The sequence below is a fragment of the Drosophila erecta genome, unplaced genomic scaffold, assembly GCF_003286155.1.
Source record: "Drosophila erecta strain 14021-0224.00,06,07 unplaced genomic scaffold, DereRS2 tig00000021-arrow-pilon, whole genome shotgun sequence".
Taxonomy (NCBI): Eukaryota; Metazoa; Arthropoda; class Insecta; order Diptera; family Drosophilidae; genus Drosophila; species Drosophila erecta.
In genome coordinates this window covers 4,972,931-4,985,931 of record NW_020825198.1, presented here as the reverse complement: position 1 = coordinate 4,985,931, position 13,001 = coordinate 4,972,931, and the positions used below count along the sequence as shown (strand labels likewise).

The following is a 13,001-nucleotide window of genomic DNA, read 5'->3' as shown; positions in this document are numbered from 1 at the left end:
CTCCACTTTACTTCAGAATCTTGGGTCCCAGGAAAGACAGCGGACGGCCAATAAACGCGGGGAGTAAACAAACCCAGATAAACATCAATTCAAAGGGAAATGTTGATGGAACGGTGCTCGATCGGCGGATTTGGATTGCTGTGATTTTATTTCGCATTAAAAGCCTTGAACATTAAAGACTCGCGCGACGCGATTGTTTGTTTTGAAAGTGTGTGTTTTCCTAGTCGTTGTTTGCGAGTTCAGAAAGAGTGTTTTGTGTCCATGGTGCCGGTTGATAACATACTGCAAAATCACGTCTACCTCATACACGTCAAGAAATACTTAAAGGGTATGAATATTATATTATTTGTGCCTTGGCAAACAATTGGCCCCTTCAATTGCCGCTGGATAAACACTAATGTACAGTTTGCTGAAATCGTATTATGCGATTGCATCAGCTGGAAAGCGGGAAATCTACAGCGAAACCTCGCCAACTTGAACTCTCAGTTTCGGCAGTTTTGGATTAAGTTATGAAATAAGAACGACTTGGCTTCCAGTTCACTGTGAAGTGTCTTTTGCAGCCATTTATGTGCAAACTGTAAACAGTTTTCATATTTGAGTGTCGCTCTCTTTAGCGAATTTCCACTGTGCTGCAGACGACGCGACTCGTACAGCCGTCCTGCAATTCAACGTTTTGGATTTCAATAATTCAGAGCGCCGGCGGCGTCTATTTCAATTCGAGCAGCGTCTGGGAATTTGCTGCCCGCATCTCTAAATTGTTGCCCTATCTTATTTCTAGCCACGCATTACGATGAAAGATTCGAAAACGGAGATCCTAGTGAGCGGCGGCCTACCGAAACTGGAGACCCACAGCAGGGTAAGTTTCCTAAACGGTTTGGATTGTTTAAGGGCCCCAAGCACGCTATTTGCTTACAATATAAATGGTTTCCCGAATGTGAATGTTCAACTAAAAACGGTCTAATCGCTTTTTTCAGTGTGCCGGCAGTGGCGAGGCGCTGCTAATGCCATCCTTGCTGCCCATGGCATTGGAATCGTCTGAGCTCGCGCTGAATCGAAAAGCCCGCGACAACTGGGGCAGCTCGCTGGAGTTCCTGATGTCCTGCATCGCCCTGAGCGTGGGATTAGGCAACGTGTGGCGGTTCCCATTCACGGCTCTGGAAAACGGCGGCGGCGCCTTCCTAATTCCGTACCTGGTCGTCCTGTTTGTGGTGGGAAAGCCGATTTACTACATGGAGATGCTGCTGGGACAGTTTTCCAGTCGTGGCATCGTGCAGGTCTTCGACTTTGCGCCCCTCATGCGAGGTAATAAATTTAAAAATGTATAACAAATATTTTAGGTGACTTGAAACTAATATGCTTTCCTAAATAACACTTCTTTATAGTTATATTTTATGATATTTTTATCACATGTTTGCCATTCAAGTTGTAAATATTTAAAAACTTAGAAAGTCACCTAGAATGTTAATATAATCAGCAGCATTTTCTTTGCTATTCAAGTTGTTAAACATATCCAAACTTGAAAAGTCCACCTAGAATGTTACCCAGTTAGTCAGTCTATCAGTTGATTGATTAGGAAACTAATTGCTCCGCCCGTTATTTCACCCTCTCCAGGTGTGGGCTATGCGCAGCTATTGGCCCTAGGCGTTTTGGCCACGTATTATGCCTCGGTGATGGCCCTAACGCTGCGATACTTTTTCGATTCCTTCGCATCGGAGTTGCCCTGGAGCTTCTGTCGCGCGGAGTGGGGGGACGGATGCGTGAGTGCATCTGGAGCTCAGCCCCTCCAGGGGCCACTGTCGCGGAACTTCAGCTCCTCGGCGCAGCTCTACTTGCAGCGCATCGTGCTGAATGAGACGGATTCCCTGGAGGAGGGCATCGGCTATCCCAGCGGCAGCTTGGCTCTAATGCTGGGCATTTCCTGGCTAACCGTCACGCTAATCATCATCCGGGGTGTGAAGAGTTCAGGGAAGGCGGCCTATGTCCTGGCCCTCTTTCCATACGTGGTAATGTTCATCCTGCTCGTGAGAGCTCTCACTCTACCAGGAGCCTACGAGGGGGTAATGTACTTTCTGACTCCCCAGTGGGAGAAACTTTTGGAGCCGCAGGTGTGGTACAATGCCGTCACCCAGGTGTTCTTCTCACTGGCCGTCTGTTTTGGTGTGATTATCATGTACTCCTCGTACAACCGCTTCGGCCACAATGTCTACCGGGATGCCAATATAGTGACCACACTGGACACATTCACGTCACTGCTCTCGGGTGTGATTATCTTTGGAATTCTGGGAAACCTGGCCCACGAGTCCGGCATCAAGGACATTGGCAGTGTGGTGAAGGCGGGTCCTGGACTGGCCTTTATCTCCTATCCGGATGCCATTGCCAAATTCAAGATGTTCCCCCAAGTCTTTTCGCTGCTCTTCTTCGCCATGCTCTTCATGCTGGGCGTTGGCAGCAATGTGGGCATGGTCAGCTGCATTATGACCGTGCTTAAGGATCAGTTCGTGAACGTCAAGCTGTGGATTATAGTGGTCAGCCTTTCGGTGGTAGGATTTCTGGTGGGACTGATTTACATCACTCCCGGTGGCCAACATATCGTCACGCTGATGGACTTTCACGGCGTCACCTTTGTCTCCCTGGTTTCGGCCATCTTTGAGCTCATTGCCGTGGGCTGGATCTACGGTAAGCATTTAATAGTAAAGAAAAAACATTTGTATTTAATATGACATTGAATTGAATATATATGGTTTTTCTGCCCTCAGGCACCAAACGCCTCTGCCAAGATGCCGAGTACATGCTGAACATCAAGACTTCAAATTACTACCGGATCTGCTGGTCCATTGTTACTCCTGTGGTGATGGTGGTCATCCTGGTGTACAGTCTGCTTACCATGAGTCCGCTCAGCTACAATGGTCAGGAGTTTCCATTGGCATACAGAGGTGAGAAATAGTGCATTATAGTTCGTTTTAATATTAATATTTGTGTTATTTGAATTACAGTTTTTGGTTGGTGCGTCTCGGGCTGCATTATTGGCCAGCTGTTCTACTGGGCACTTTATGCAAACTGCAAGCAGCCAAAAGGATCTTTAAAGAGCCGCCTTAACAACTCCATTAAGCCGCATTCCGATTGGGGTCCTTCAGATCCCAAGAAGCTGATGGATTACCAGATGTTTCTGCGGAACAAGGATGAGGAAAATTCCAAAAATGTCAATCGCCGATGTGTTTGCTACACAGCTGGTGATCGCATTTTCGGCTAAACTTACTTACTTTTAAAGTGTGTTATGTGTCCTTTAAAGCCTTGCCTTATTTTATTTATTCCTAGTTAGAAATTTGCTTGGCACTTGCTCAGCTGTACTTAATATGTTTTATATACACCTTTTTATTGTCATTTATACGAAATGAAATCAAACAAAAATCAATTAAGTCGAAAGTTTACTTTTAAGCAACTCCAATTGCTGGCAGTTTGAAGCTTCGGTTCTTCATTTTTGCAGATGTCAGTTGTTTTGTTTTTTTCTCTTGGCCAGACGGCAACAAATTGCTTCGACTGGCCGAAGGTAAGACAACTTTATCTGAGAAATGTTCAATATTTAAAACTAACAATTAGCAAGGCAGCCCCATCACTCCTCACTGCATTTGTCTCCGTCTCTCAACAGACTGCTCACTGCACAGACATTTATTTGAGTTTCAATTTGTTTTGCAAGTTTGACACACTTTGCATATAGTTTTGGCCCCATTGTTGCTGCTTTTGCCGCTGTCCATCTGGCCATCTTCATTCGCCAGTTTTGTTTGCGGCAGTTGCAAATTAATATGTCGGTTCTCTGGACCTGCAAATGTCTTAATTAAAAGTTATATTTGGCCATTCCCATTTTTGCCGACTGGCTGCTTGGTTGGGTGGGGAGGGAGCACAGAAATCTAAATGCTTTTTAGTAAGTGCACATAGTGCTGTCAAGGACACTCGTTGCATTCGCTTGACATTTGAGCTGAACGCTGACAGACGCATTACGTATACGCCGCGTGGACTGCTCATGCAAAATGAACGCACAGAGACACAACGGCGAGGAAATTAAAAAAGTTACCCACTAAATGGCTTGCGCTCCGATTTCCACTTTTCCACTGCAAAAGGTGCAAGAAACAATATCAACGGGGCAAAAAAAACAAAAAACCTTGGCAACAACAAGCGACTAACAAGCATTGAAGTTTAATAAAATCCTCCTTTAAGGAGAAGCCTGCTGCTCGGCACGGCTGCAGCTAATGAAATAACTTTGTGGCAACTTTTGCCTGGCCGGAATTTGCTTAAAGCGCAAATAAAATTGCCAAGATTGCAGCTACTCGCTCGCAATCAAAGGCTTTCGGAATATTTAAGCAGTGCAAACGGGGTAAATAAACTCTTCTGGCCTTTAAGCGATGGCTGCCGCGCAAATCATTTACAATAAACGAAAATAATTTGCCAAAAAACCCAATGGTGCGGTGGTGTTGGCTGTTGGTGTTGCAATGCAGTGATGCACGTAACCGAAAAAGAGGAAACAATTGTGGGCAATTTATTAAACGGGTGCGCAGCATGCAGCGGACAGTCGGGGGGGTCGGGGATTGAGGGTTGGGGGATTGTGGAGCATCAAAACGAGCACGGAAAAAATCCACGCAAAAGAGAGGAGAACATAAAAATGCGGAATATAGAGCAATGCTTTAAACTTTCATTTTCATAGACTATCAGCTATGAATATTTTAATAAAACTTAATGAAATGCGGCAGAGTATGCGTGATAGCTGCAAATGCTTTAAATATTCCGAACAATAATATTTGATTTATATTTTTGAGAGCAGCTGGTTATGATGCAAATGGAGATGAAAACACAAGGGCACTGTTATATATCTGAAGAATAAAATTCCTTTTAATTCCGGTTGTAAAACTCCGTTTTTCGTCATTAAAAAATGCAATATGTAATGCTGCCGTACAAATGAACAAAAAATGTTTAAATATTTTTGTAGGTTTAAAAAAGTTGTTTCCATAAACACGAGTTTTAAAGAGAAACAAATTAGAGAAAAGCGAAATAAGTTAAACGAATGCATGTCTGCGCGATAAAAACTAGTGCACACATGCAGCCTGCATTCTTTAAGTCCCCAGGACTTTGTTAAAGGATTTCTGCTTTTTTAGGCGACCAAAGGAGGTGAAGTGCCGTTCGCGGCGGGAGTGCGAAAGCTGCTCGTCATGCGTGCTGGCAGCGTGAATCGCTCTGTGACGTTTTCAGCGTTTTTGTTTTACACTCTGCCAGCGAGTTCTTTAGTGACCAGTGCATAAGTAAGTGCACCCAAGGCTACTGGATTCCTACTCTGGCAGTCAAAGAGATCGGTTGTGTCGCGCGCATGCAAAAGTGATTTATTTTTTGCTTATCGGTGCATTCCCTTTTGTGCTCAAAATAGCACAAATCATTTATTTGGGCGCTGCTTTGAGCGGTGTCGGCAGTTTGACAAAAACAAAAAGTGCATCAGGTGAAGTGCATTCAAACGGTGCTTTCTGCCCTTCGGGCAAGTCATCTACCTCACCCCGCGCAGAACTGCACAAGAGGTAAACAAACTTTGCTTATCAGTAAAACCGAACTGTTTATGCTCTGTTCCGGACATTTGGGCCCGCAAATTATTTGCTGAATATTAAGACAATATAAAAACAATGAATGAAAACAGTTTCGATGACTCTCAGCTTATAAAGAAGCAGATTGATCATGAAAAAATGTTCTCAATAGCTGGAAAATTACCTAGTAAGATTAGAGACGAGTGCCGATCAGAAATTCAACGCATTACATGCAATAAGTCTCAAAGCAGTCCCACCACAACAACAGTGACATTTTCTAGTGCCAGTAGCAGCACCATATACACAATGGCAAATCCCACAATGAGCAGCATCTGTTCTGGTTCAAGTGTAGCAAACCAAGAATGTTCCCAATTGACCAGCCCCGACATTGCAGCAAAAAATCTAAGCGGTGCTGCCAGAAGATTACTGGATGATCAAAATCGGAAAGCAGGCAAGAGAAAAAATGCAAAGCCACTGTCCCCCATCCTTAAACCGAAAAGAGTGAGCAGTACCCAGGGCCCGCACTTGGTCCCCACAATTAACCAGAAGGCAAGCTCTAGTAACAGGTTTGCTATTCTCGACACGGACATCATTACTAATGAAGAAAACGGGGAAGACATGATGTCTGAGGATGCCGATGATGCTAGTGCCCGCATGGACGAATTTCAATCTGCAGAAAACAATACTGCCAATAAATCCCAGGAAACATCTAACGCCAACAATCAACTCAAAGATTTTAAAAAACCACCCCAAATTGTTGTTAATATTAGCAACTTAAATGACCTATTTGAGCTCATACAAGAAAAGGCAAGTCTAGATAACGTCGTAGTCAAAGCTAACCAAGGGGAAACAGTCAGAATATTTCCCAAAGACAGTGACACTTACAGAAAAATTGTTAGCTATATGGATGAAATTGGTATGCAGTTTCACACTTACCAAATGCTGACAGAAAAAGCACACAGAATTGTAGTAAGGGACTTACATCACAGCACACAAAACAAAGATATAACGGCCGATCTGAAATGTTTAGGCTATGAAGTACTTCACATTCACAACCCTAGTTCAAGGGTTAATAAAGATGAAAAACTCAATATTTTTTTCATTAACATTAAGCCCTGCCCTAATATTAATGAAATTTATCACGTGAAGACCCTTTGCCGACAGAAAATACGGATCGAAAGGATGCGAAAGTCTAGTGAAATTGCACAATGTCGACGTTGCCAGGAGTATGGCCATACAGCTAAATACTGCCGCAGACATCCAAATTGTGCCAGGTGTGGTGAAAATCACCAAACCACACAATGTACACGTCCTGTAGATGCTCTGCCCACATGCTATCACTGTTCTCACGATCACATGGCTAGTTATAAAGGTTGCCATAAGTACCAGGAGCTTCTCCGCAGATCTATGGGGCCTGCGAAGAAGGCGAATCACTTAAATAGGCAGAATCATGGGTTCAACCATAGAGATCAGCAACAGTTTCCTTCCGTGCAGATTAATCGCCGTAAGAGTACTAACCAGTCAACTGAAGATCAGCAACCAACACAACAACACCAAAATATGGTACAGCATCAACCATCTATAGGCCCTGGGGTAAATACAAAAGTATCCTATGCCACAGTAGCAAAAGAATACTCTAATACAACTCCCTCCAAGGATGGACCAGCTCAGCGACGTTTATATAACTTACAAACGCAACAGTTATCGCAGCAACAACGACTGAACACTCAGCAAAATAATTCACTTGACGTCCAAGCATTGTTACAACAGCAACAACAACAGTTCCAAGAATGGCAGCAGCAAATGCAACAACAACAACAACATCAGTTTCTTATGTGGTTGCAACAGCAGCAACAAGATCAGCAACATCACAGAAATCAAACCAATCAACGACTTGAAAAGCTCGAAAGAATGGTATTTGAAATAACCACCATGTTAAAGCAAGGAGCTGGGAATGAACATACCTACCAGCTTTCTAACAACGCTCCACACCCACAATGAATCCACTAAAGATTCTTATTTGGAATGCCAACGGCATTTCAAGAAAAGCTAAAGATATTGAGCTTTACGCGCACAATAATAGCGTGGACATTCTTCTTGTGACGGAACTTAGAATTAAAAGAGGGGATACTGTTAAGATATATGGTTATGCTTTCTATCCAGCATTTAGGCCATCGCAAAATAATAATAGCGTTGGTGGAGCAGCCGTGTTCGTTAGGACAACTCTTCGCCATTTCCCGCAAAGGGTCATAGAGACACGCAGCATACAAATGTCTACAGTAAAAGTAGCTACAGGACTGGGTGACGTGCAGTTCGGCGCCATTTACTGTCCTCCCAGTGTTAGTATCGACGAAAGACAATTTACTGACACAATACGCTCTTGCGGCCAACGGTATATGATTGGTGGCGACTGGAACGCCCGACACTGGCTTTGGGGCGACACCTACAATTCACCCCGGGGGCGTGAGCTAGCGGAAGCCATCTCTATCACTGGAGCTAAGATACTTGCAACTGGTTCGCCAACCAGGTATCCTTATGTACCCAGTCATACGCCTTCCTGCATTGACTTCGCGGTGCATCATGGTATACCAGATTCCCTAACAAGTATAACACAAAGTTGGGATCTGGACTCCGATCACTTGCCTTTGATCATCAGTATTGTGACAGATAGTACCCATGTGAATCCAAGTCCACGATTAGTCAACAAGCACACTGACCCGCTCGCTTTTAGTCAACAACTGGAGAGCATGATCCCGTTGAACATCACGCTAAATTCTGGTGAAGAAATTGAAATGGCTGTTGATCACCTTACGCAAAGTATTCACAGGGCTGCGACTGCATCTACGCCTTCTGTTCCTCGGACAGGCACCCCCTATGGAATATCCCTAACAAGAGAGGCTAGAGAGCTCCTGACACAGAAAAGGAGACTCAGAAGGCGAGCAATCCGATCTCAAGATCCCTGGGACCGCATCTTATGGAACCGTGCTGCAAAACAACTACGAAATGTGGTAAGAGACCTTCGAAGTATCTTTTTTGAGCAGAAGCTGGCTTCTATGGACTATACGGTGGATGCTGGGTATTCACTCTGGAAGTCCACCAAATCCCTCAAAAGACAACCGTTCAGACAGGTACCCATTAGATGCCCGGGAGGTGAACTTGCTAAAAACGAGGAGGAACAGGCCAATTCCTTTGCAAATCATTTGGAGACTAGGTTCACCCATTACCAATTCGCTACAATGGAGCAGAATCGAGAGACGCTTGACAGCCTAGAGATACCCCTACAAATGTCGCTACCAATTAAACCAATCAGGGTTGAGGAAATTGCCGAAGTCATTAAATCAATGCCAATAAAGAAGACTCCTGGCATCGACAATGTCTGTAATGCCACGTTAAAAGCGCTACCTCTCCGAGCCATCCTATACATGGCGAAAATATTTAATGCTATATTTAGGGTGCAGTCCTTCCCAAAGCAGTGGAAAATGGCAGCAATTCTCATGATACATAAGCCTGGGAAACCTGAAGAGGATCCGGAATCGTATCGGCCCATAAGTCTGCTGTCTTCGCTATCCAAGATATGGGAAAGGCTGATTGCCAACAGACTAGGTGACTTTATTAAGGAGCGCCGTATCCTCCCAGATCACCAGTTTGGATTTCGACAGGGACACAGCACTGTGGAGCAGGTTCACAGACTGGTTAAGCACATTATTCAGGCGTTTGACGACTTGGAATACTGCAATGCTGTATTTATTGACATGCAGCAAGCATTTGACAGAGTCTGGCATATCGGCCTACTCTGCAAAATAAAAAAGCTGCTTCCAGCACCATACTATGGAGTCCTGAAATCTTACCTGGAAGATAGGAAGTTCATGGTCAGGGTCAGAAGCACCTACTCAACCCCTTGCTACATGAGAGCTGGAGTTCCGCAGGGCAGCGTCCTCGGCCCGCTGCTCTACTCAATATTTACCGCGGATTTGCCTTGCCCAAATATGCACCATATGGAAGCTCCCAGGAAGGCCCTACTCGCCACTTACGCTGACGATATCGCACTGTTATACAGCTCCAGTTCTTGCACTGAGGCAGCACGTGGCCTCCAAGAGTATCTCAATACTTTGGCTGCATGGTGCAAAAGATGGAACTTAAAGGTAAATCCACATAAGACCATCAATCCTTGTTTCACCTTGAAGACTCTCATTAGGCGCACACCACCCATACAATTTGATGGCGTAACCCTAGAACAACCTCTGCAGGCTAAATACCTTGGGATCACCCTTGACAAACGGTTGACCTTTGGCCCACACTTAAAAGCTGCGGCACGGAGATGCGGTCAGAGAATGCAACAACTGCGATGGTTGATCAACAGAAGAAGCACCATGACACTTAGAGCCAAAAGGGCAGTATACGCCCACTGTATAGCCCCGATCTGGCTATATGGAGTGCAGATCTGGGGTATTGCTGCAAAATCGAACTATAAACGCATTGAGGTCTTGCAAAATCGTGCAATGCGTGCCATCACCAACTGCCCATACTATGTACGTAGCTCAACCCTTCATCGGGACCTTAATCTGCATACAGTGGAAGAACAGATCTCAAGGCACACAAGCAGATACAGTGATAGGCTTAAAAGACACCACAGCATGCTAGCAAGACGCCTACTCCCTGCCAGGCCTCTAAGAAGGCTTAAAAGAAAGGGCTTTGCCAAAACAATTGGACAGCTTTAAAGACCCCCTCGACGTTTGAGACTCTGTTGTTAGTCTTCCCACGATAAGTGAGAAGTTTGGTTATATTATTTATATGTTTAATTGCAATGTTATGGTACTAGTACTGCATGTACGGATTCGTCGCTTTATAATAATAAACATTTAAAAAAAAAACACTCTGCCAGCTTCAGGGTTTCGCCAGGACCAACTCCTTCTCCTCCACATCCTTTACCCTCCATCTCCATAGTCACCTTCATCGTCACCGGCAGTGCAGACAGCGTCTACCTGGCTACGTGAGCCGCTTGAGTGATTCACCTGCTCGCCGACATTTGCATTTTGCATGCTGGAGCAACTTCTGATCCTGATGGCCGCGATGCTGGATGGAGGTCCTTGCTGCTGGCTGTTAGCTGCTGGTAATGGCTGTGACAAGCATTAGGGAATTATTTTAGAGACCTCTCGTGTGGCGGCCATTAAAGGAGCTGCCGCTGCCGCTGACGATTTGATTTGTAGGCCACACACACCCACACACTAAAAATGTCAACTGGGTGTGATTCAAACTATCTAAAAAAAGAGCCAAAACCAAACAGCAAATGCTAGAGTCGATGCCAAAGTCAAAATCCAAAGTCGTCAGCGGCAAAAAGCTCGACGCGAACCTTTTATTGTAATCTGCATTTAAGTGGCTTTCTTTTGCGCTCCTTTCGGGTATGGGGAATTTACTAGTTTTTTGTGGATCTGTGCACCTTTTTCCGGTGTTTTTTTTCCTTTAACTTTTCTAGCACCTCTAGCACCTTCCAATTTGGCGCACTTTTCTTGGCGACCATTGGCAGCAATTTTTCGGCTAACTGCCGCTCGTTTGAAATGCTAATATGCAACTTTGACGCGATTGTCGAGCACCGTTTGCCATTTTGCCGTTTTGCCGGCAATTGCCAGACAATTTTATTTTCGTTACGCTTATGGGCGAGATAAGGGTCGGATGCAATTTTCCCCACCAGGGATTCCCAAAGGATCTCGTCTCACTTTAAGGTTAAAGAGCCGTTTTGGCACCGCTCGTCCAGTGCCCGTCAAACTGTAATTCTGAATTTCAGACTGCAAGCGAATTACTTTCGGCATCCGGCAAATTGATTGCCATCTGTGGGTCGAAGCTCGCCGCCCGCTTTTCCCATCTTTTGCCCCATTTCATTGCCATTTCCATACAATGCAGCCTTTGACCTGAAAACGCCTCCATCTCCGCCGCCCATTGTATCCCTCCTTCATTTTTTGCTCCCTTTTCCTTTTTTTGGGAGCATTTCCAGTGCATGCAAATATACGTGAACGTAAAAATTTCCATATAAACTGCAACTCGCTCCCCGGCAATTCAAGTGCAAATATGTTGGCATGCCGCACTTGAGTGTCAAGTTCCCGGCACATGAAACGCAATTGTTATGAATTGGCCACGCTAGGCAACTCGGCCACGCCCCTCCGCCCACATGCCACATATATACATAAGTACATACATATGTATATGAGGAAGGTGTTGGATTGGAGGTGAGGCCACAGTATGCAAATGCAAATGGATAGATCAAACAGACGTCATCACAACTGAATGCTGATTGTTTGCCGGCATTTAAAAGCAAGTGCCGAAATTTATTTTCACTGTCCCAACAATAAATTGAGTGCCTGACCAGAAATCCTGTTGAGTGCGTAATCCTCTCAATATGCGTTTATTTTAAGAATGCTGTTTACAGCACACGTAAGTGAAAAATCAACAATATTATTGAACGACACATGCTTGAGGAAAACTGAAGCCTGTTGGTTGGTAAGTAAAGTTTGCATTATAAAAACAAGATTAAATGCTATAGTCTAGTTCCCCGACTATCAGATACACGTTACTAACCTAGTGGAAGTACAAACGAGAAATTTCAACATTTTCTGGAATATTGGTAGAAATTGGGAAAAAAAAATGATAAAAAGGAAAAACCCTTAAAAATCTTTTAAAAGTGTGGCCGTGGCAAAAAGTTGTTTGCAAAGCTATAGAAACTTACAAGATATACATATAAAAAAATGAAAAAATACCACAACATTTTTCAAAAGTATGGGCGTGACATCATACATCAGAAAAATTACAAAAAAAAAATGGGAAAAAAATAAATTTCTAAATTTGAATGCAGTTTTTTAGAGAATCGCGCCAGAAACATTTAGAGGTATGCCACTTCAAAATCCGATTAAGATAAGTTGAGTTATGGAGTTTAGAACTTCAGATTTGGGTCATTTTTTAATTTTTGTGAATTTCTACAACATCATACATCAGAAAAATTACAAAAACATGGAAAAAAAATAAATTTCTAAATTTGAATGCAGTTTTTTAGAGAATCGCGCCAGAAACATTTAGAGGTATGCCACTTCAAAATCCGATTAAGATAAGTTGAGTTATGGAGTTTAGAACTTCAGATTTTGGTCATTTTTTAATTTTTGTGATTTTCTACATCAGAAAAATTACAAAAAAATGGAAAAAAAATAAATTTCTAAATTTAAATGCAGTTTTTTAGAGAATCGCGCCAGAAACATTTAGAGGTATGCCACTTCAAAATCCGATTAAGATAAGTTGAGTTATGGAGTTTAGAACTTCAGATTTGGGTCATTTTTTAATTTTTGTGAATTTCTACAACATCATACATCAGAAAAATTACAAAAACATGGAAAAAAAATAAATTTCTAAATTTGAATGCAGTTTTTTAGAGAATCGCGCCAGAAACATTTAGAGGTATGC

The 13,001-nt window shown here is 43.5% G+C and overlaps 1 protein-coding gene across 1 annotated transcript; it reads left to right on the top strand.

The window, feature by feature from the left end:
* On the top strand, positions 1–3,412 carry LOC6544984 (sodium-dependent nutrient amino acid transporter 1). The gene is made up of 6 exons (XM_001971516.3): positions 1–328; positions 779–856; positions 975–1,302; positions 1,612–2,676; positions 2,757–2,933; positions 2,994–3,412. The coding sequence occupies exons 2-6, from the start codon at positions 791–793 to the stop codon at positions 3,248–3,250; spliced, it is 1,893 nt and encodes a 630-aa protein (XP_001971552.1). The 5' UTR covers positions 1–328; positions 779–790; the 3' UTR covers positions 3,251–3,412.
* Positions 3,413–13,001: the final 9,589 nt, after the last annotated feature.

What these genes read in the sequence shown, in the direction of transcription:
- LOC6544984 (XM_001971516.3), top strand. Translation starts at nt 791, where the DNA reads ATGAAAGATTCGAAAACGGAGATCCTAGTGAGCGGCGGCCTACCGAAA. An exon ending in TGCCGTGGGCTGGATCTACG is followed by an intron (nt 2,677 to 2,756) that starts GTAAGCATTTAA and finishes TTCTGCCCTCAG; the next exon opens with GCACCAAACGCCTCTGCCAA. An exon ending in GTTTCCATTGGCATACAGAG is followed by an intron (nt 2,934 to 2,993) that starts GTGAGAAATAGT and finishes TTTGAATTACAG; the next exon opens with TTTTTGGTTGGTGCGTCTCG.